The sequence below is a fragment of the Orycteropus afer genome, unplaced genomic scaffold, assembly GCF_000298275.1.
Source record: "Orycteropus afer afer isolate SDZICR_OR568_19922 unplaced genomic scaffold, OryAfe1.0 scaffold00190, whole genome shotgun sequence".
NCBI lineage: Eukaryota > Metazoa > Chordata > Mammalia > Tubulidentata > Orycteropodidae > Orycteropus > Orycteropus afer.
Window position 1 is genome coordinate 2,381,692 of NW_006921777.1, and position 21,481 is coordinate 2,403,172.

Consider the following 21,481-nt stretch of genomic DNA (forward strand, 5'->3'; position numbering starts at 1 on the left):
ACTTAGGACCTTCCATTAGATTCTCACTTTACTAAGAATAAAAAAATATCCCAACTCCTAAAAAATTTCTGAAAGTCTTTGAATATTCTGATCTCTACTTACACCTTTCTCAAATTGTTCTATTTATTTCACTGTTGCCCATTATCTTCCTTTCATTAGTTCTAGAAATATACTAATCCTTTTATCTGCTTCAAGTTCCTCCTAGAATGCTCCTTCCTCAATATTTACAGTGTGGTTTCACAATTATTCCTGGGGTGTCTCCTTAAATGTTACTATGGCCAGAAGGCCTTCTGACTATGCAACTTCTAGTAGGTCCCCTAGCACCCTCTCTATTGCACCCATCCTTATCCATCTTGGAAACAGAAACTACTTGTGTATACATGTTCAGCTGCACCAACAATCAAGCACAACCATGTATTGTCTGCCCTCCCACTAGACTTCAAGTTCAACAGAGACAAAGACCATGCCCATTTTGTTTACCATTGTATATCTAGGGTTTGTATGGAGTATAGCATGTTATAGGCAATCAATAAATACTTATGGAATAAATTTATTCTTTCTTATTATTTATTTAACCCAATTATATTTGCTGAACATTAGTTCAAAATCAAATATTTATTGTTGAGAGAAATTTAATATATATGCTGCCAAACTTGGTATACTTTCAGGAAAAATAAAATCCACATTTACACACAGAAGTAGTAATTCAAAAACAATAGCACAATAACACATTTTGAAAGAAGTAAAAATTTCCATTTCCTTCATCTTTCAGCAGTACAACAATCATGTTTTACAAAAAGCCTAAGATTTGTTTACCTTGAATTTTAGTAGACTGTGAGTCCCTCGGGTGCAGAGACAATCTTTTTATCTTTGTATGTCAATATCTAATAGAGTGCCTAGCACAATAACGGGTGCTTAAATAATGTTTTTGAATAAATAAATGCATTTGCTCTATTATATACTGCTATTCTTCTTCAGGATTTTTAAATAAATGTCATGAATAGGCACAGAGAAAATATACAAGTACATAAATAAATTGGCATCCCTAGGTGGTGCAAATGGTTAGCACAATGGACTGCTAACCGAAAGGTTAGACATTTGAGTCTTCACAGAGGTGCCTTGAAAGAAAGGCCCAGCAATCTACTTTAAAAAAAGTCCATTGAAAATCCTATGGAGCACATTTCAACTCTGACACAGAGTGGGTTGCCATAAGTTGAAACTGACTTGATAGCAATTTGTTTTTATTAACAAATCGATAGACTATTTTTCCAGGGTTTGTTCTAACTATAAAATATTTGTTACTTTGCTTGAAAATAGTCTACATTAAAGATTTACCTGACATAAATTTTCAGTGGTCCTAAAAACCCAATTTCAATATGATCTTATAATATAAACTTATAGGATATATATGCAACTTAATCACAGTGGAAACATAATCAGGTCAATTCACTGATTATTTTTTCAATATATCAATGGTCAGTATAATAAGAGTGCACATAAGATATATACTACAGATGCTAATACCAGTGCATCCATAATACTGCATTACCATTAACACCAAACACCACGCTACAAATAAACACATGAACACCTGAGAGGATCAGATGGGGGGTGTCAGTGAACAGGAGTATACTGTAGACCAAGGACAGATTCAGCAGAGGCTAATCTTGCACAGATACCAGTGATACAAAACACCCCCAATCCTCACAGAAACAACAGAAGACTGACTTAGAGTAATCCCTCACAGACACCCAGACACTGTGGGAGAGAGATTCAATGGATCTACCAATTCAGGACCATAATATTGGGGGATACCAGCCTCAATTGGCACAACAAAATACATAAAAGTCTTGCTCCTCATCCTACATTGGTGATAGCAACTGGGGTCTTAAAAGCTTTCAAGAAGCCATCTAAGATGTACCTAATGTTCTCCTATCATCGAAAGCGAAGAAGAAAAAAAACAAGGGCATTTGGAAGTAATCAGTCCTAGGACACGATGGCCCTTGAGACCAGAAGAACTAGATGGTGCCTGGCTACCAATGCCTACCACTCAGGAAAGGATCACATCTGGAGATCCTGGATAGAGTGGGAAAAACATGGAACAAAATCCAAAAACTCAATAATGACCAGAACTACTGGTCAGATGGAGTCTGGTGAGACCCCCAATATTATGGTCTTGGGATACATCTGGGTCTCAAATAAAACTCATGCTCAGGGGCTGGATCTCAGCCCAATAGTAAATAAGATGTATATGAAGACCACTCAACCCAGGGTAACACACCCACATACTCTATGGAAGTGCATCCCTTGGAGCAATCGACCACAGGGCATCAGAGGGGCAACATTCACATGGAGGAAATGGATGACACACAGGAGTGCATACTATGAGGGGCATGGAGGGTGTTACTGGGCAGGGAGGAGAGGAGACTGGGTTAGTGTTGGGGATAGTAAATGGGGAGTGAAACTACATGTATACGTAATGTTGAATGTAAAACAAACTCTTAAAATAAAAATAAATAAATAAATAAATAAAATTGCAAAAAAAAAAAAAAAGAAAGAAAGAAACATTTTGGTTCACTGAATTGAATATTTGAGTTTTAATATCATAGAACCACAATCTGTGTACCCTGTATACATTTACCCCTTTATATTATATCTAGTTGTTTTTTTTTTTTTTTTTTGAGGAGCTCTGGTGAAGTAGGGCCTAAGGCACTTGACTGCTAACCAGTAGGCTGATGGTTCAAACCCCCCACCACTTCTCAGAAGGAAGAGCAGGCAATCTACTTCCATAGAGATACTGCTTCAAAAACCCAAGGAGGTCACTATGAATCAGATCCAATTTGACGAAATGAGTTTAGTCTTTTGGTTTGGTGGCGTAATGATAAGGCACTTGACTACTAACCGGCAGGTCAGCAGGTCAAACCCACCAGCCACTCTGCAGGAAGGAAGACCAGACAATCTACTTCCCTAAAGATTTACAGCCTCAGAAACCCAAATAGGGGTTGCTATGAGTTGGAAATGGCTCCATGGCAGTGAGGTTTTTTTTTTTTTTTTTTAAATTAGTTTTAAATCTTGGCAAATTATTTTTTGATCTTTCTCAACCAATTCGGATATTAACTGTTATTATTTTGTTAATTTTAGGTACGCCCTCCCACATTTTGAGCAAAGGAATTCCTATGTTTCAATTCCAGTAGATACAGTAAGGTACCTGTTGCCTAAGATAAAAGAAATCCTTCCAGAAAGTTTCACTGATTCAGTGACTTGTGCTGTGTTAAAGATAGGATTAAGCCTTTTAAATCCCTTCTGGATCTATTTACGACATGAAGATTTAGAACATAAGCTGCTTTATTATAGCTCTAAGATAAGCTTTAAATATGCAGTAATTTTCCATGCAACACATAAATCAACTCCCCTACATTTAAAGTTGCTAAATGGCACATAACAACAAAAACAACAAATTCGTAGCAGAAGTGGTCCCTAGGGAACTACTTTGTCCTTCAATTTAAGTATATTTCACTTTATATAATAGTTTTCCTAAAATTTAAATTAAAAAATTTATTTCCACAAATATGTATCAGGGGAATCTCATCTCATTCAGAGGTCACAGAGACATATTTAAGACTCCTGCAGAATTTTAAAAAGCTTTTATGCTGAATAAACAGGATAGAATGGCCCAAGTAGAATAAACTAAATAAAAAGAACGTGTCAATAACTTCCGGAAAAATTGAAAGAAGTTCAGGGTCGTTGAAATATGGTACACACTGAATGGGACAGAAGAACAACAGATAAGGTCTTAAACAGTGTCTGGTGCATAACTGGTAATCAATACATATTTCTTGACTGAACAAGGCTGGTGAAGAAAGATTATGTCATAGTATGGAGTTTGTGTTTCATCCTAAATGAAATACAATATCTGTAGATATATGTTTTAGATGATTGCTTTAGTTTATGTGTGAAGAACGATGTATGGTGGGATAGGATTGATAGCAGGAAGGGAATTGAGGAGGCTGTGATCACAGTTCATGGGAAAGATGGGGATGACAATAGTAGGAACAGAGAAGTGAACAGATTCAAGATATATTTAAGGAGAAGGATCAACATAACTTGATGATTTACTGAATCAAAGAGAAGTCATGAAAGACATCTAGATTTCTGGCTATATGTAAGGAAGGTGATGCCATTTACTGAGAAAACCAAACCAAAAACCAAGCGTACTGCCATCAAGTCAATTCCAACTCATAGTGAGCCCACACTGGGTTTCTGAGGTGGTAAATCTTTATGGAAGTTGATTGATCTGTCTTCCTTCTGCTGAGTGGCTGTGGGTTTGAACCACCAACCTTCTGGTTAGCAGTAAAATTCCTTAGGCACTGCACCACCAGAGCACCTTCATGTACTGAGACAGGGATCACTACAGGTCTGAGAGGGCAGATACCAAGTTAGAATTTGGAGATGTTGAGTTCAAGGTGCTAAACAGACATTCAAAGATATACAAATGGAGTTCTCTATTTAGCTGTTGTATAGACAGATCTAAAACTCAAGAGATGACCCTGACCTTGAAATGGGATATGATAATTTTCAACATATAAATGATAACTACAGATAGAATAAGGAGCTCTGGTGGCATAATGGGTAAGGCATTTTGCTGCTAACCAGGTCAACAGTTCAAACCCACCAGCTGCTCCATGGGAGGAAGATAAGGCAGCCTGCTTCCATTAAAATTTACAGCCTTGGAAATTCAGTGGGGTTCACTATGATTTGGGATCAACTCAATAGCAGTGGATTTGGTTATTTTTACTTTTATGATAGAATACTAGATAAGTTCATGGAATTTTAGGTAGTATGTTGTAGTAGTTAAGGTGGTGTCAACTTGGCTAAGCTGTAGTTTTGAGTGGCTGGGCAGCTGGATGTAGTTATTCCCCATGATGAGACTGGTAATCAACTCCATGGTGGAATCTGCTGTAAGCAGCTGTATAGCTGCCTTCTGGGCATGGCCAGCTTCCAGTATATAAGGAGAAGCTTTGAGAAAAGTCTCTAGTGTTTAGCACATATGGGTTCTGCATTTGGTCAAGTCTTCATCTCAGTGGCCTGCTGTGTTGCCTCCAATCTTTAGATTGTTCCTGGACTTGGACTAGTGGCCTGCCATGTTATCTGTTAATCTTGAGACTGTGCCATTTTACCTGTCAATCTTGGATTCATCAGTCTCAGCACCCAGCAGCTGTGTGAGTCAGAAAAAGCCTCCAGCTCTAGTGGGCCTGGAACAGGAGGCAGAGCTGAAGCCCAAGGGTGAGGGAACTTCACCTAACCCCTAGAGCCAGCACTTTGAACTTGGACTTCAAGCCTCCTAAACTGTAAGAGAATAAATCCCTATTTGTTAAAACCATCCACTTGTGGTATTTTTGTCATATCAACTACTAAAGCAGCACTAGAGAACCAAAACAGATGTACAGGACCATAATACAGTGAATCACAATGGAAGAAAGCTTAGGCTAGAGTCCTTTTTTTTGTTGTTGTTATGTGCTGTCGAGTCGGACCCCACTCACAGTGACTCCACCTTGGGTTTCCAAGGTAGTATCACTACGGAAGTAGATTGCCCAACCTTCCTTCCGAGGAGTGGCTGGTGGGTTTGAACCTCCAGCCTTCTGGTTAGCAGTCAAGTGCCTTAGGCACTACACTACCAGAGCTCCTAGGATAGAGTCCTAAGTAATATTAAAAATTAATGAATGAAAAGGGTGAACTTACCAAAGAACTTAGATATTTCAAAGGGGCAGAACGACAACCCAGAATGTATGATGTTATGAACATTAGAAGAAGGAAAGAATGTTTCCAGCAAGAGGGACTTAGGTAGTGTCATATAAAAAACAAAACAAAACAAAACTCACTGCCATTGAGTCAACTCTGACCCACGGTGACCCTACAGGACACAGTAGAACTACCCCCTATGTTTTCTGAGGTTGCATATCTTTATGGAAGCAGCTTCCCTCAATTTTCTCCCTTGGAGCGGCTTGGTGGCTTCAAGCTGATGACAGTTTTGGTTAGCAGCTGAAAGAAAGCCTTAGCCACTGTACCACCAGGGCTCTTCATAAAGTAATTTTAATCCTGGAAAGAATGTTTTGATAGGATTTATGGGAAGAGAAGCCAGACTACAGTGGGATAAAGGATATTTGGCAGCTGAAGACAATGCAAGATTCCAAACAGATTTTCCAGGGTTTATCTGGAAATTGGAACAGAGCTGGTTGGGCATTCAGGGTTTAGATAGGAATTTTTAAACTGGGAGAATTGAGCATTTTGAATCATATTGCAAAGAGTCAGGGTATGAATAAATAGAGCCTGCATGAAGAAAAATGACATGAGATTCTTTTGTAAAGAGATTTCTTCAGTGGCAAACCAAGAGATGGAAGTGATGGCAAAGAGGAATATTTTATTATTGTTTAGAATTGCTGGAGTATGCTATGAATAGCACCCCAATTTTTAATCATCTATTTTATTTTAAGTATCTAACAGAAATGTACCTTTTTTTATTGCCCTCTCTCAGAATGAGTTGGTCCCCATGGCCACTACTTGATATATCACCACATGGATTATTTTGCTTTTGTACACAGATCTGTATTTTCATACTTCTTATTGGGTTTATTTTGCTTGAAGTCAGATATGCATGTATTAGCCAATCTCCCTATCATGACCTTTGTTAAAGCAAGTGGAGAGAAAGGCATGTATAGCTATAAAAGCAAATTCCATAAGCTCAATAAAAAAAATCATTTGATAAAGCTACTGTCATCAAATTCTGGGATTCTGACTGTGTTACTACCAACTGACCCATTATAAAAAGCAGTATTACTGAGTAAAGGCAGCTTTACTTTAATTAATGAATAAAACAGACACCTATTATATCAATGAAAAATGTCAATATTTCGAAATATACCTTTGGGAGGGTGGTCTGGACCATTCAGCGCTCCCTGAATGGCTGCCTGGGCAGCAGAGTTCTGGGCCTTCAGCATTTCAATGGTTTCTCTTAGTTCTATAAGTTCAGACTCCTGTGGAACAAACAGTTTGTAAGCTTTAATACCTAGAGAGAAACAAAAAGCCCTTGTTCATAATCCACTATCAAATTGGTTAGGTTTTATGTAGAGCTAACCTCCTGGGAGATATAGATGCTTGGATGACTTCATCAAGTTTTATCTAACAGCTTCTTGTTTGCCTACTGTAAAAAAGAACATTTTCCCCCAACTTCTTGGTTTTTATCTGATATGTCCCAATCATCTGATTTGTCTTTATTTTCTCAAAGGGTAGTAGAACTGATCAGTATAAAGTAAAGCAAAATATGACATCTCTCATCTAGTACTAAACCTATTGATATTGCCTAAGATTATATATTTAGCTATCAATAATGTATTGTTGTATTAGATTGTACTTACTGGAAATCCTGAGTTTAATCAAATGAATGACTTCACATTTTGTCTCATTTTGCACCTGAGAAACTGATGCTTAGTATTCATTCAAGTGTAAAACCAGGGACATATTCTAACTCAAATCTATGAAAAGTCATCTTATTAAATTCAACCCATTCTCTTGTTTCAACAAGATTCTGATACATAGATTCTGATACTTTCAATCCAATAAAATATCTTGATTCTACTATGGAGTCCCAATATCATCATGCTAAAACAACATATAAAGTTGAAAAAAAAAAAAAAAATATATATATATAAATACATGTAATAGAACTAAACCAAAGCCAAAGCCATTGGTGGTGGGTTGATTCTGACTCATAGCAGACAGAGTTGAACAGCCCCCACAGGATTTCTTTGGCTGTAATCTTTATGGAAGCAGACTGCCACATCTTTCTTCCATGGAGTGGCTAGAGGGTTCAAACCACCAATGCTTTGGTTAGCAGCTGAGCACTTTAACTATTGTGTCCCCAGGGCTGCTATATATAATATACTGTTCTTAAATGAGTTCTAGTGATGCTATGAGAAGGCATTCTGCTGCTAACCAAAACATCAATGGTTCAAACTGTTGCTCATGGGAGAAAGATGAGGTGATCTGCTTCTATAAAGATTTACAGCCTTGGAAACCCTACTGGGATAGCTATGATCAGAACTGACTTGATGCAAGTGGATTCAGGTTTGGGTCCTTAAATATTAGTTAAATGATCAAAAAAAAAAAAAAAAGTAGCATGTCAGTCCACTTTTTATAAAAAAAAATATCCTTTTTCTTATTGAATTTAGAGTAATTTTAAGATATGTTACAATGAAAAACATTGTATAAAATTTATATTTTACAGTTATTTGTTAAGTGCATTATTTTAAAATGAGAAATTAGGCATTATGTGGCATACCCACCCCCCAAAAAATATGTAAATTTAAAGGGAATTGAAGTAACTAGAATGAAAATAATGGAATGTTCATGTACTGTGAAGAATGTAACCAATGGCATTGAACAATTTGTGTAGAAATTTTTAAATGGTAACCTAAAATGCTATGTAAACCTTCACCAAAAAACACAATCAAAAGGCAAAAATTACTGACAATTCTTTTCAGGAAAAAGCTTCTAACATTAGAATGTCCAGTGACTATTCTAACTTCAAACACCAAACGCACTGCCATAGAGTCGGCTCCCACCCATACCAACTTCTTCTTGGGTTTCCAAGGCCTTATCACTATGGAAGTAGATTGCCCAACCTTCCTTTATTCTAACTTCAGATACTTAAAAAAAAAAAAAAAAATATGCAAACTGAAATGATATCCGAGTTAAAATCAACATCTAGCACTTACATACCTATTTCATTGGATATCTGGTATATTCCTGAGGGAACAGTTAGCTTTTCTTTTCTTTTTATTTTTTTTTTAATAAAACTAACTCTCTGATAGATTTTAATTTCTTGTAAGTCAAGGAATCTTATGATGAAAAATCAATAGCACCTCCTGAATTTATAGATGAGTTTTCAAATACTTGGCTGTAGTTCCATTTGCATTTACACAAATTGTTCAATGACATTGTTTAAATTATTCACAATACATGAACATTTTCATTATTTAAAGGAAAATGCTGATATTTGTAGAAAATTTCCAATGTCATGGCACAAAAATCAGACCCAATTCTTCAAAATTTTTCAATTTCTCCATGTTCTGTTTTCTTTTGCCCAATAACAGATGTTTACCAAAATTTAAAACACATTTGCGTTTAAAATAAGTCTCCAAAGAGATAACTATTTACTGGAAATTAATTCTGCTTCTACCAAAAAAGTTATTCCTACTAATGATATCTATGGAAAATATTTAATGAATCACATAATTTAAATATTAATTTACTATATATATATATATATATATATATATATATATGATGATACATGTTAAAATTTAAATACAGTTGGACTTTTATTCCTGAATTTTAAATTAACAAAACTCATGTACTTTGGATGGCTCTGCTGTTATTTGCATTTCACCTTAAAAGAAAACAAGAATATGAGAAAGTCTAGTACAAATGTCTAAGAGAGATAAAATTAATATTAAGAGTTAGCTGACTTATTTCACTGTCAACACTTTAATCTTTTCTAGATAATTTTTTTTCTAGAAATAATTCTGAAAGATTAAAAGTCAATGTTCAAGAAATATTGCTTTTTCAGATAACTGTGTTTAATATGACATAAAGAATGGTTGTTTTCAAAAACTAAGTATAGTTTCATAAACAACAGATATTAACAGGTTAGTTGTTACTTAGTGTGGTGCAATAAACCCAAAGGAAGAATAACTAGGTAAGAAATATTTTCATTACGTAACATGGAAAAGGGAGCTTTGGTAGCATAGTGGCTAAGACACTTGCCTGCTAACCAGACGGCTGGCGGTTCAAACCCACCAGCCACTCCTCAGAAGGAAGGTTGGGCAATCCTACTTCCGTAGTGATACTGCCTCGGAAACCCAAGGAGGGGTCGCTATGAGTCGGGTTTGACTCGACGGCACATAACAACAACAACAACAACATGGAAAAATCGCATATATAAAAAAACTAGTTTAGCCCAATTCATGTTAGTAGTTCTATACAGGGACATTAAAAGTCTAAACAAGAGGTATAAAATGTTCCGATCATGTGTAATTAAAAAGATAATCAATTCTACATAGAAATACTCTGCTCCAACCTAATCACCATATCTGCAAATTTTTCTTCCTTATTTCTTATTTCAGTTAATGAGATCTGCAGTCACTTTGTCCTCAAGCTAGAACTCTCTCTCTCTCTTTTTGAGCATTTTCCGATTGTTTTAAGTGACCTTTCCATAAAGGCCATAGTGAAAAGCCTCCATACATGTGAAACCACTTAGTTTCCCTCCCAGGAAAAAGCAAAAGGTCTCTTTCTTTATGCTTCCAGATCATTTAACACATTTAGCTGACCTAGGTGTTGAAGTGTTTTCTGCTGATTTATCTCAGTAAACACTGGATGATTTTGTTGAAATGCTGTGGTCTATACCAAACAGGTATATCTCCCTTTCAAATAATAATGTAAAACATCAACTTTACTGAATACAATTTTATTTGCCAGAGGATGTTTGATCACCTAGGGACTGGGGTACCATATAAAATGTCAATAACTTTATTATTCACAATAAACAAAAAGTCTCAATATGGCTAAATCAGTGGAATCTCCTTTGGAGGGTAATGAAAACAGGTTTTCCTTTTCTTCCTTTTCAGTAGTATTATAGAGATGGACATAAGGCATTTTAAAATAGAAACTTTGCTAAGATATAAGAATTTCAGAATTGTTTTTGACAGTTTATTTCTATTCTTCTTTCTTCCCTTTCATAATTATACTTAGTTGTTCACATTTAGTTTTTAAGCTATGCTTTTCTAAGATTTGTAGAATGCATGGAAACTGAAATGTTGCCTCCAGGCACAACCATGATTTCCTTTCTTTTGAGAGAGGCAAAGGGGGGAGTGTGAATTGAGATTATGTTGTTGTTGTTGTTGTTGTTATGTGCCATCAAGTCAGACCAACTTATAGAGACCCCACCTTGGGTTTCCGAGGCAGTATCACTATGCAAGTAGATTGCCCATCCTTCCTTCCGAGGAGTGGCTGGTGGGTTTGAACCTCTAGTCTTCTGGTTAGCAGTCAAGTGCCTTAGGCACTATGCTACCAGAGCCCCTTGAGATTAGTCTAAGTAGAAATAATTTCCAATTAACAGAGTACAAAATCATTAAATAATCTGAAATAACATCACATATTCTCTTTCTTTTGGAAAGTGGCCTAATAGAAAATATTTAATAAACTTTGAGAATTCCTTTTAAGCCATTAAAAAAAATCTTGGAAAAGGTCAAAAGATATGGATTTGAAGTTTATGCTTCCATTTCAATACCTAATTTCCTACTCTCCATTAAATACCAAAGACAAGACTGGGATGGGATAATTCCAAAAATAGTCTTGGCACTAAGGTATTCAGATTATATTTTTGTTGACACTTTCCACTTCTTAAAAATGATATTTTAAAACCTGAGGACCAAACAAAAATTTCATTTCCCTCCAGTGAGACAGTCACGATAATGGTGTTCTGAACACCTGATAAGCATGTAAGATTTCGTTTCCTATGAAAGAATTTCTTGCATAAAATGAGTTGTATACAGTTTATCTCTGTCTTAATTGTTTTGTATATGTCTCTGAGGCTAAACAAGCATTTCAGGCTTGAAATGCCTCAAAATAAAATGATCGAAGAGTTTTAATATCAGATTTTATAGACATTATTTCCAAACAAATTTCTAATTATATCTGACCTTGTTCCAAATTTCTCCTGGACAAAGACCTAGTTGTGAATCTCAGCACTGAAGAGGGTGACAAATCTTGACAATCAACTTGATCTTCTAGGCAAGGCTCTTAAAAAACTCCACTAAATTTATCTTTTGCATCCTCACATTGACACTCAGTTAATCTTATACTACCCAGTTGAGGGTTTTTGAATTTGTCTTGAAATTCTGTGAAGTTTTCCACTGAAGAAACCTGAGAAGCTCTGGTCCATCTCCACTAAGATGAACTAAAATCACCAAATCTCAGTACTGTAAGTAATTTAGAAATGTGGGTGTCACATTATTCTGTGCCCTAAAAGCCTAGTGTATATATTTGTCTATAACTCTAAAACAAACAAGCAAACTTTTTTTGTTTTGTTTTGTTTTGGCTTTCAATTTCCTTATTTTCAAGGTTTGAGTTTCTTTTCAAAAGTAGTTTCACTCCATTGAGTCAATTAGACTCATAGCGAACCCTCCTTGGGATTCCAAGGTGGTATCTCTACAGAAGTAGATTGTCCAATCTTCCTTCTGAGGAGCAGGTGGTGGGTTTGAACCGCCAGCATTTTGGTTAGCAGTCAAATGCCTTAGGCACTATGCCTCCAGAGCTCCCATGACTCTAATGACATGTTTTTAAAAGCAATTCCAGATTTCACAAACATTTGCCTTTGACACAACATATGAAAATATCATGGCTTGGGTAAGGCGTATCTTAGTTTTCAGAATGTCATCTTTACTCCTTAACATTTTAAAAAAGTTCTTTTGGAGCAGATTTGGCTAGTGCATTATGATGACTGATTTACTGACTGTTAACCTAAACCAGGGAGGAGTTATTATAAGTCTCAATTGAACTATGGTAATTTTTTAGTTTGTACATTATCTATTTTCAAAAGTCTTGGCTTTCAATTTCCTCAGTTTCAAGGTTTGAGTTCCTGTTCAAAAGCAGTTTCACAGAGGTAACAAAGAGAAAATCTTATGACTTACAGTTAGTACAATAGTCCATAACTGAGTTCTATCATTCTTGTAAGACAATCTGCCCTGTCTGACCTCCTAATACCTATTATGCCTTCATATGTGTTTCATTTGCTCATGACAACACAGACTTAGGGACCTGATTTGGAAGTCTTCAGAATTTAAAAATTCCTAAAGCTCTCCAGTAAGTATAGTTTTAGTATTCTTGTACACAAGGAGAGAGCAATAGTTTTATAAACATTTTATTCATAAAAATGTTGATCAGCAGAATTCTTTTTATTTTTATGATTTCTATAACAGCTTCTCTAAATTGGTTTTCCATGAGAAAAATAAGCCCTGGAAAATGATCTGAGTGACTACTTTCCTAATTCTGACAAGCATATAGCTAGCACCATTCTACATAAAGAGAAGCTAGTTCTCCTCACCTAAAATGGGTGCCTCAGAGACTTGGGGCTTAGGTCTCCCAAAGAGCACTGGTGGAAAAGGACTGGTGAAGGGACAAGATCTGTATTCACGGTGAAATTCTTGATCAAATTATTTTACTATCATGATCTTAAAATGTTAAGCCTTAGGTTGGGTAGGCTAACTGCTATTGCTAAGTATCATTGAGTTGCCTCTGACTCATAGTGACTCTGTGTACAACAGAAATTAGCACTGACTGGTCCTGCACCATCCTCACAATCAGTGCTATGCTTGAGCTCATCAGCGCAGCCATTGTATCCATCTTGTTGAGGGCCTTACCCTTTTTCATTGACCTTCTACTTTACCAAGCACGATATCGTTCTAGGGAATGGTCCCTTCTGACAACATGACCAAAGTAGGCAAGATGAAGTCTGGCCATTCTCACTTCTAAGGAACATTCTGCTGCACTTCTTCCAGACAGATTTGTTTTTCTGGCAGTCAATGATATTTTCACTATTTTCTACCAATACCACAGTTCAAAGGCATCTCTTCTTGATCTTCTTTACTCATTGTCCAGCTTTCACAAACCTTTGCCTTTGACACAACATATGAAAATACCATGGCTTGGGTAAGGCGTATCTTAGTCTTCAGAATGTCATCTTTACTCCTTAACATTTTAAAAAAGTTCTTTTGCAGCAGATTTGGCTAGTGCGATATGATGGCTGACTTACTGACTGCTGCTTCCATGTGTGTTGATTGTGGATCCAAGTAAAATGAAATCCCTGACAACTTCAATCTTTTCTCCATTTATTGTGATACTGCTTTTTGGTTCAGTTGTGAGGTGTTTTGTTCTCTGTATTTTGAAGGGCAATCCATACTGAGGACTGTAGTCTTTGATCTTCATCACTAAGTGTTTCAAGTCTTCTTCATTTTCAGCAAGCAAGGCTGTGTCATCTGCATATTGCAGGTTGTTGATGAGTCTTCCTCCAATCTTGATGTTGTGTTCTTCTTCATATAGTCCAGCTTTTCAGATTACTTGCTCAGCATACACACTGAATAAATGTGGTAACAGGATACAACCCTGATGAACACCCTTCCTGATTTTAAACCATGCAGTAGGACAATTACTAGAGGTAATTTCACCCTCCAGTCAGCACTGACAATTATCTTAATCTTTTCATATTTATAGATTAACTATTTTATAACATATGATCTTCTAGCAGCTATTGGGAAATACTGTTAAGCTATTGGGACATGCTGCTAGATAAATCTTCATTAAATAACTTCATCATATTTGTTTACTGCAAAAATTTTTTAGTTTCTTACTGTCAAAGACCAGATTCCTTGGTCATGTTTCCAGCCTTAGCTCCAAGTTTCCTCCCATTCCCTATTTTTCTTCCCTCAGAATTTGTCTCCTCTTCCCTCCTTGCTGCACGCACTTACACTGTTCCTTCCTTTATGATATACTTCCCTCCATTCTCTGTGAATAAATCCTCTTCATATTTCAAAGCTTTAAGGAGGCTCCTCTCTGCACTTCCACTCTGATGCCAGCTTGTGAAAATGCTCATGACATTTTACTGTTAAATTTCTAAAGGCACCTATAATTTTCTCCCTTCTGAGTTATTCATGTCTTTTCTTTCCTACCAAACTCAAATGAATAAAAGCAGTGGACTGGCAGACAAATATGACAAGAGAACCACTGTGTTTGGCATCAGGAAACAAGGAAAGTTGTTAGAGTGATTCTGGTCTAAAAACCAAACTAAAAGTTTGATGTAGTTTTCAGGGTATGAATGCCAAATGATTGGAGAAAATGACTCTTTGAAGCCAGAGACAAAGCTTTGAGTCCTGGTTTATTTGTTTCTCAAGTGTGTGCATTTGACTGCTAACCAGAAGGCTGGTGGTTCAAACCCACCAGCCAGTGCTCAGAGGGGAGATTGGGCAATCTACTTCTGCTCTGTCTCGGAAACCCAAGGAGGGGTTGCTATGAGTTGGAATCGACTCGACAGCAGTGAGTTTGGTTTTGGTTTGGTAACCAAGAACATATAACTATATCTCTATCTTTCTATCTATCTGTATGTATATATTATCAACCAATATCATTAATATCACATGCAAGTAAAATTTTGCTGAATATAATTAAAAAATTATTGCAGCAGTATATTGACTGCCAGAAATTCAAGCTGGATTCAGAAGAAGATGTTGTACAAAGGTATCATTGTTGATGTCAGATGGATCGTGGCTAAAAACAAACAAAACCAGAGAGATGTTTACCTGTATTTTATTGGGTATGAAAAGGCATTCAACTGTGTGGATCACAACAAATTATGGAACCGTACGAAGAAAGGGAATTCCAGAACACTAAATTATGTTCATGAGGAACCTGTCCATAGACCAAAAAGAAGTATTCGAACAAAACAATGGAATACTGAATGGTTTAAAATCAGGAAAGGTGTGCATCAGGCTTGTATCCTTTCACCATACTTATCAACATGTATGCTGAGCAAATAATCTGAGAAGCTGGACTATATGAAGAAGAACATGACATCAGGATTGGAGGAAGACTTATTAACAACCTGCGATATGCAGATGACACAACCCTGCTTGGTAAAAGTGAAGAAGATTTGAAGCACTTACTAATGAAGGTCAAATAGTACAGCCTTCAGCACAGATTGAATACACATCCATAAAAAGAAAAAAAAAAAAAATTCTCACAACTAGAACAATAAGCAGTATCATGACAAATGGGGAAAAGATTGAAGTTGTCAAGCATTTCATTTTACTTGGATCCACAATCAACACGCACGGAAGCAGTGGTCAAGAAATCAATCAAGGCATTGTATTGGGAAAATCTGCTGCAAAATACCTCTTTAAAATGTTTAAGAGCAAAGATATCACTTTGAAATCTAAGGTGGACCAGACCCAAGCCATGATATTTTCACTAGCTTCATACGCATGTGAAAGTTGGAAAATGAATGTTGTTGTTATGTGCCATTGAGTCAGACCTGACTCATAGCGACCCCTCCTTGGGTTTCTGAAGTCGTATCACAACAGAAGTAGATTGCCCAACCTTCCTTCCAAGGAGTGGCTGGTGGGTTTGAACCACCAGCCTTCTTGTTAGCAGTCAAGTGCCTTAGGCACTACGCTTCCAGAGCTTCTGGAAAATGAATAAGGAAGATGAAGTAATAATTTATGAATTTTCTTTGTGGTGTTGGCAAAGAATGTTGAATGTACTATGGACTGCTAGAGAAATAAAATCTGCTTTGGAGGAAGTATAGCCAGAATGCTTCTTAGAAGAGAGAATGGCCAGACTTCAACTCTCATACTTTGGTCATGTTGTCAGAAGCATCAGTCTCTGGAGAAGGATATCATGCTTGGTAAACTAGAGGGTCAACAAAAAAGAGAAATACTCTCAGTGAGACAGACTGACACAGTGGTTGTAATGATGGGCTTAAGCACGTCAGTGATTGTGAGGATGGCACAGACCGGGAGGTGTTTCATTCTGTTGTACACAGGGTCATAGTGAGTCAGAATCGAATTGACTGCATCTAACAACAACAAAAACAACATCATACGTATACATATATACAACATCATATATAGAAATATATACCTATATATATGTCTGTATGCATATATTTGTGTATACATATATGTGTGTACATATATATATGGGAGCTCTGGTAGCATAGTGCCTAAGGCACTTGACTGCTAACCAGAAGACTGGCGGTTCAAACCCACCAGCCACTCCTCGGAAGGAAGATGGGGCGATGGGGGCAATCTACTTTGGTCGGGGCTGACTTGACGGCACATAACAACAACAACAACATATATATATATATATATATATATATATATATATACACACACACACACACACACACACACACACACACACATGCATATACATACTTTTATATATGTATGTGTGTGTGTGTGTATACTCTTTTTGTTCATTGCTCTATTCCCAGAAGCTACAACAGTGTCTCATACACCAAAACACACTGTCATCAAGTTGACTCTGAATCACAGAGACCCTATAGGAAAGAACAGAACTGTCCATATGGTTTGTAAGGCTATATGTCTTTAAGGAAGCTGACTGCCTCATCTTTCTCGCACAGAGCAGTTACTGGGTTTGAATCACCAATCATTTGATTATCAGCCAATTACTTTAACCACTGCACCACCAGAGTTCCTTGTCTCGTACACAATAGGCATTAAATATAAATGTGATGAATGAGTAAGTGAATAAATGAACCTTCGAACTCAAGGAACAGAATTTGAAAACCTCTCCTCTGTATTCTCCAAGCTTTTTCCCATGACTGTTGTATTACTGGAGAGCAATATACATATAAAACAATATATATATAAAATAATATATATTTTATCTTCCCTAAAGAAATACCTTTACTGAAATATGATTAAATGTTATACCCCTCAGCTTTTAGAGAAATGTCTATTTGAGCAGTGATTTTGTAATTTGTTATCCCATGACCCCAATTTAAGAAATCATACAGTAAATTCCTCCTTGAAATCAGTGCCCCAAAAGTTTGTCTCTTCAATCTAAGTTATACTCCTACAGTCATGAAATAAGAACTAAACTTGCTAAGCAGTTTCCCTTTGTGTTAGCTTCCTTGACATTTAATCAGTTCAGTGCTTTGTGCTAGTAATTATCTAAACTTGTTGTTGTTGTTGTTATGTGCCGTTGCGCCAGACCCGACTCATAGCTCAGGCACTAAGCTGCCAGAGCTCCTATCTAAACTTAGGTATCTTACTACATACATTCCTCTACTCTTTTTGGTTCAATTCTGTCATTTTTATTTTATTGTGCTACATAATGTTGTGATTCATTTTATAGACCACTCAAAATGACATTGAAATTGGCAAGTTATAAATCTCAAATTAATACAGTAAAATACTTATCAACATTGTTGAATGTGTACAGCTTGCATTTAGAAGAAGAATCATTTTGTTTTCAGGTACAGATGGAACATGGAATTTCAGGGCAGTGAAACTATTTTTTATGATACTATAATGGTAGATACATGACATTATATATCTTTGAAAATTCATAGAACTGTACAACACAAAAAGTGAACTCCTAATGTAAACTCATGGGAGCTCTGGTAGCGTAGTGCCTAAGGCATATGACTGCTAACCAGAAGGCTGGCGGTTCAAACCCACCAGCCACTCCTAGGAAGGAAGGTTGAGCAATCTGCTTCTGTAGTGATACCCAAGGAGAGGTTGCTATGAGTCAGACTCGACTTGATGTCAGTGAGTTTGGTTTGGAATGTAAACTCTGGATTTCAGTTAGTAATTGAATGCCAATATTGTTTCATCAGTTTTGACATATGTACAATATTAATGTAAGATTTAATAACTGGGAAAACTGTGTGTGGGTGGTAGGGGAGAGAAGGAATATGTGAAAACTGTACTTTCTGCTTTATTTTTCTAGAAACCTGGACTTCTCTAAATAATAAAAGATTTTATTTAAAACAAACAGCTAGCACAATTTCAGATATCATGATATATTCTAAGAAAATTTAGTAATTTTAGCAATGCCCCTGGTGGCATAGTGCCTAAGGCATTTGACTGCTAAACAGAAGGCTGGCAGCTGAAATGCACCAGCCCTACCTAGGAAAGAAATTGGGCAATCTACTTCCATAGAGATATTGCCTCGGAAACCCAAGGAGGGGTCGCTATGAGTTGAAATTGACTCGATGGCAGTGAGTTTGGTTTGCTTTCTGGTATCTTAAAGACAATTAATACAATGATAAAACCTTGAATTATGGAGATGTAATTTTAAATATTCAGGTATTATTCATGCACATAACAAATGACTATTTCTATATATTTTCCCAGCTCCTATGAGAAAATTTACTTGCAAATGTAAAAGAATAGAAGGCAGTATTAAAGGGCAAAAACAAACATTAATTTTGTCTTCTTAAAGATATTAGGGCTTAAATACTAACCCTGTTCCCCAGAAATATACTTAGAATTTGCCCACTGATGAGTTTGGTTTATTTTATATTTTCCAGAGGAAGAAAAGGCAGAAATGTGAAGGAGAGTAATAGTTGTTGATTTCCTACTGCATGTCACATTATCATAGTATTTCACTGAATCCTCCCATTTACAAAATAATGGATTTGAGTTTCAGAAAAGGTTGCACAAACATGACTAAGGTAACACAGTTCATAAGGGACACAGCCATCTTTCACTCTCAGGCCTACAAAGCTCCAATGTTTATATTCTTTCCTACCCAAAAAGTTCTTGTAATCCTCCTCCCTGGGTTATTATATTACATTGGGAAGTAGCAAACCATACCCTCGTGCCCCACCTCCCGCACACAAAAAAAAATTCAGATAAAATTTCTGAGTTCAAAAGGAGTTTGTTAACTGCCCTTCCAGAACAGGTTTGACAGGGATGGATGGTATTCTCTTTCATAGACAGAGGATATCTATGTAAAAGAAGAACAGCAGATAAGGGGAAAATGTAATACAATTTTCTGGTTATAGCACACAATTATAGAAGTATTTCATTTTCATTTTTATTTAATTGGACTGATCATTCAGTTTTTAAGGTTTTTTAATAGTGAACTGACCAAATTTGGCAATACATGCTAGTCTGTAAAGCTGATGACATACCTTTCAGAAGCTACAGACAAAATTGAAGCTATCCCTAATGAGTAGATACAAGAATTGATTTTGAAAATGTCCAAAACTGTTTATATATTGATCTTTTTGAAAATAAGATAAAAACTAGGGACATTGTTCAAGTTATATGCAGTTTTTATAAAAATGTCCATGCAACTTCAGAAGCTTCACCTGCTCTGATCTACATCCAAGGATCCAGGTTAAGACTGCCAGAATGAACAGCAGAGAAGTTACTAGTCATTATAAGGAAAGTGATCTGATTCTCTCTATGTAATCCAGGCCTTCCTGATACATCACTCATTGTGAACTAAATTCTTTGTTCTTTATTTTTTTATTTTATTGCATATAATCCTTGTTTTACATAAAGATTTTTAAAATTTATTTTTTTTGTTGTTGTTGAGAATATATACAGCAGAACAAATACCATTTCAACAGCTTCTACGTGAATAATTTAGGGACACTGACACATTCTTTGAGTTATACAACCATTCTCACCCTTTTCTTCCTCATTGACATAAGCTCACTGCCCTCCTAAAGTTCCTGTCCAATGTTTCAAGTTGCTGTTGTCAATTTGACCCCAAATAGGTAGTCCTTAAAAGAGCATAATTCTTAAGGCAGACCATTTTTACTAATTAAGCTAAACCATTGTTTAGTTTTAAGAAGACTTTAGGGGATATTTTTGGTTTAAGTCTTAAAGATTTTTCTCAAAGCAATAGTTTCAGGGGTTCATCCACCCTCCATGGCTCAAGAAAGTCTAGAGTCCCTGAGAATTTAAATTTTGCTCTGCATTTTCTCCCTTTTCATCAAGGTTCTTCTATGGAATTTTTGATTAAAATGTTCAGTAATGTAGCCAGGTACCATCAGTTTTTCTGGTCTCATGGCAAAGTAAGCAGTTGTTCATGAAGGTCATTCATTATTCCTGATTTTCCTTCTTCCTCCTTTGTTTCAGGTGAACAGAGAACAATTATTGTGCCCTGGATGGCTGCTTGCAAGCTTTTAAGATCCCAGGCACTATGCAATGAACTAGGAGGTAGAACAGAAACACTAAACACATTATTAGGCCAATTAACTGGGACAGCTCATGAAAACATGACCCTAAACCTCCAAACCAAGGAACCAAATTCCATGAAGTGTTTGGTTATATATAAAACTTAACTTCATTAACTTTACTTCAAATGCAGCATGTCTCAGACACAAACTAGTTCTCATTGACTCCCAAATTACACAGGATTGTCCTTTGTTCCATTGATACTGTAACTTAAAGTCTCTCTCTCTCTCTCCCTCTTTTTTTTTTTTTTTCCATAGAATCATTGAACATTGATCCGAGGCCTGTTTCCTGGGTCTCTCAGACTACAGCCATGAACTATAACTGGCTTTATAGACTGTGCATTTGTGAATATTCTTGTCAGGGTGCAATTCACATCAACTACATAACAAATTGCCCCTAGAATATAACTCTTTTGTTATACAACAATTTCTGTCTCTCAACATTTGGTATTATTTTAATATAAGGAGCTCTGGTAGTATAGCATTTGTCTGCTAACCAATAAGCCAGTGGTTCAAATCCACCAGCCACTCTGTGGAAGAAAAATGAGACAGTTTGCTTCTGTAAAAATGAATAGCCTTGGAAACCCAAGAAGTGTCAATACAAGCTAGAATCAACTCAATGGCAAGGAGGTTTTTTTTTTTTTTTTT

At 36.3% G+C, this 21,481-nt stretch overlaps 1 protein-coding gene across 1 annotated transcript in view; it reads right to left on the bottom strand.

The window, feature by feature from the left end:
- The window catches only part of NAV3 (neuron navigator 3), a 552,011-nt gene that overhangs the window by 40,532 nt on the left and 489,998 nt on the right, over nt 1-21,481 (bottom strand). Inside the window, exon 24 of the mRNA XM_007947567.1 lies at nt 6,920-7,031. Coding sequence (XP_007945758.1) covers nt 6,920-7,031 — 112 coding nt within the window. The remainder of the gene's footprint in view (nt 1-6,919; nt 7,032-21,481) is intronic.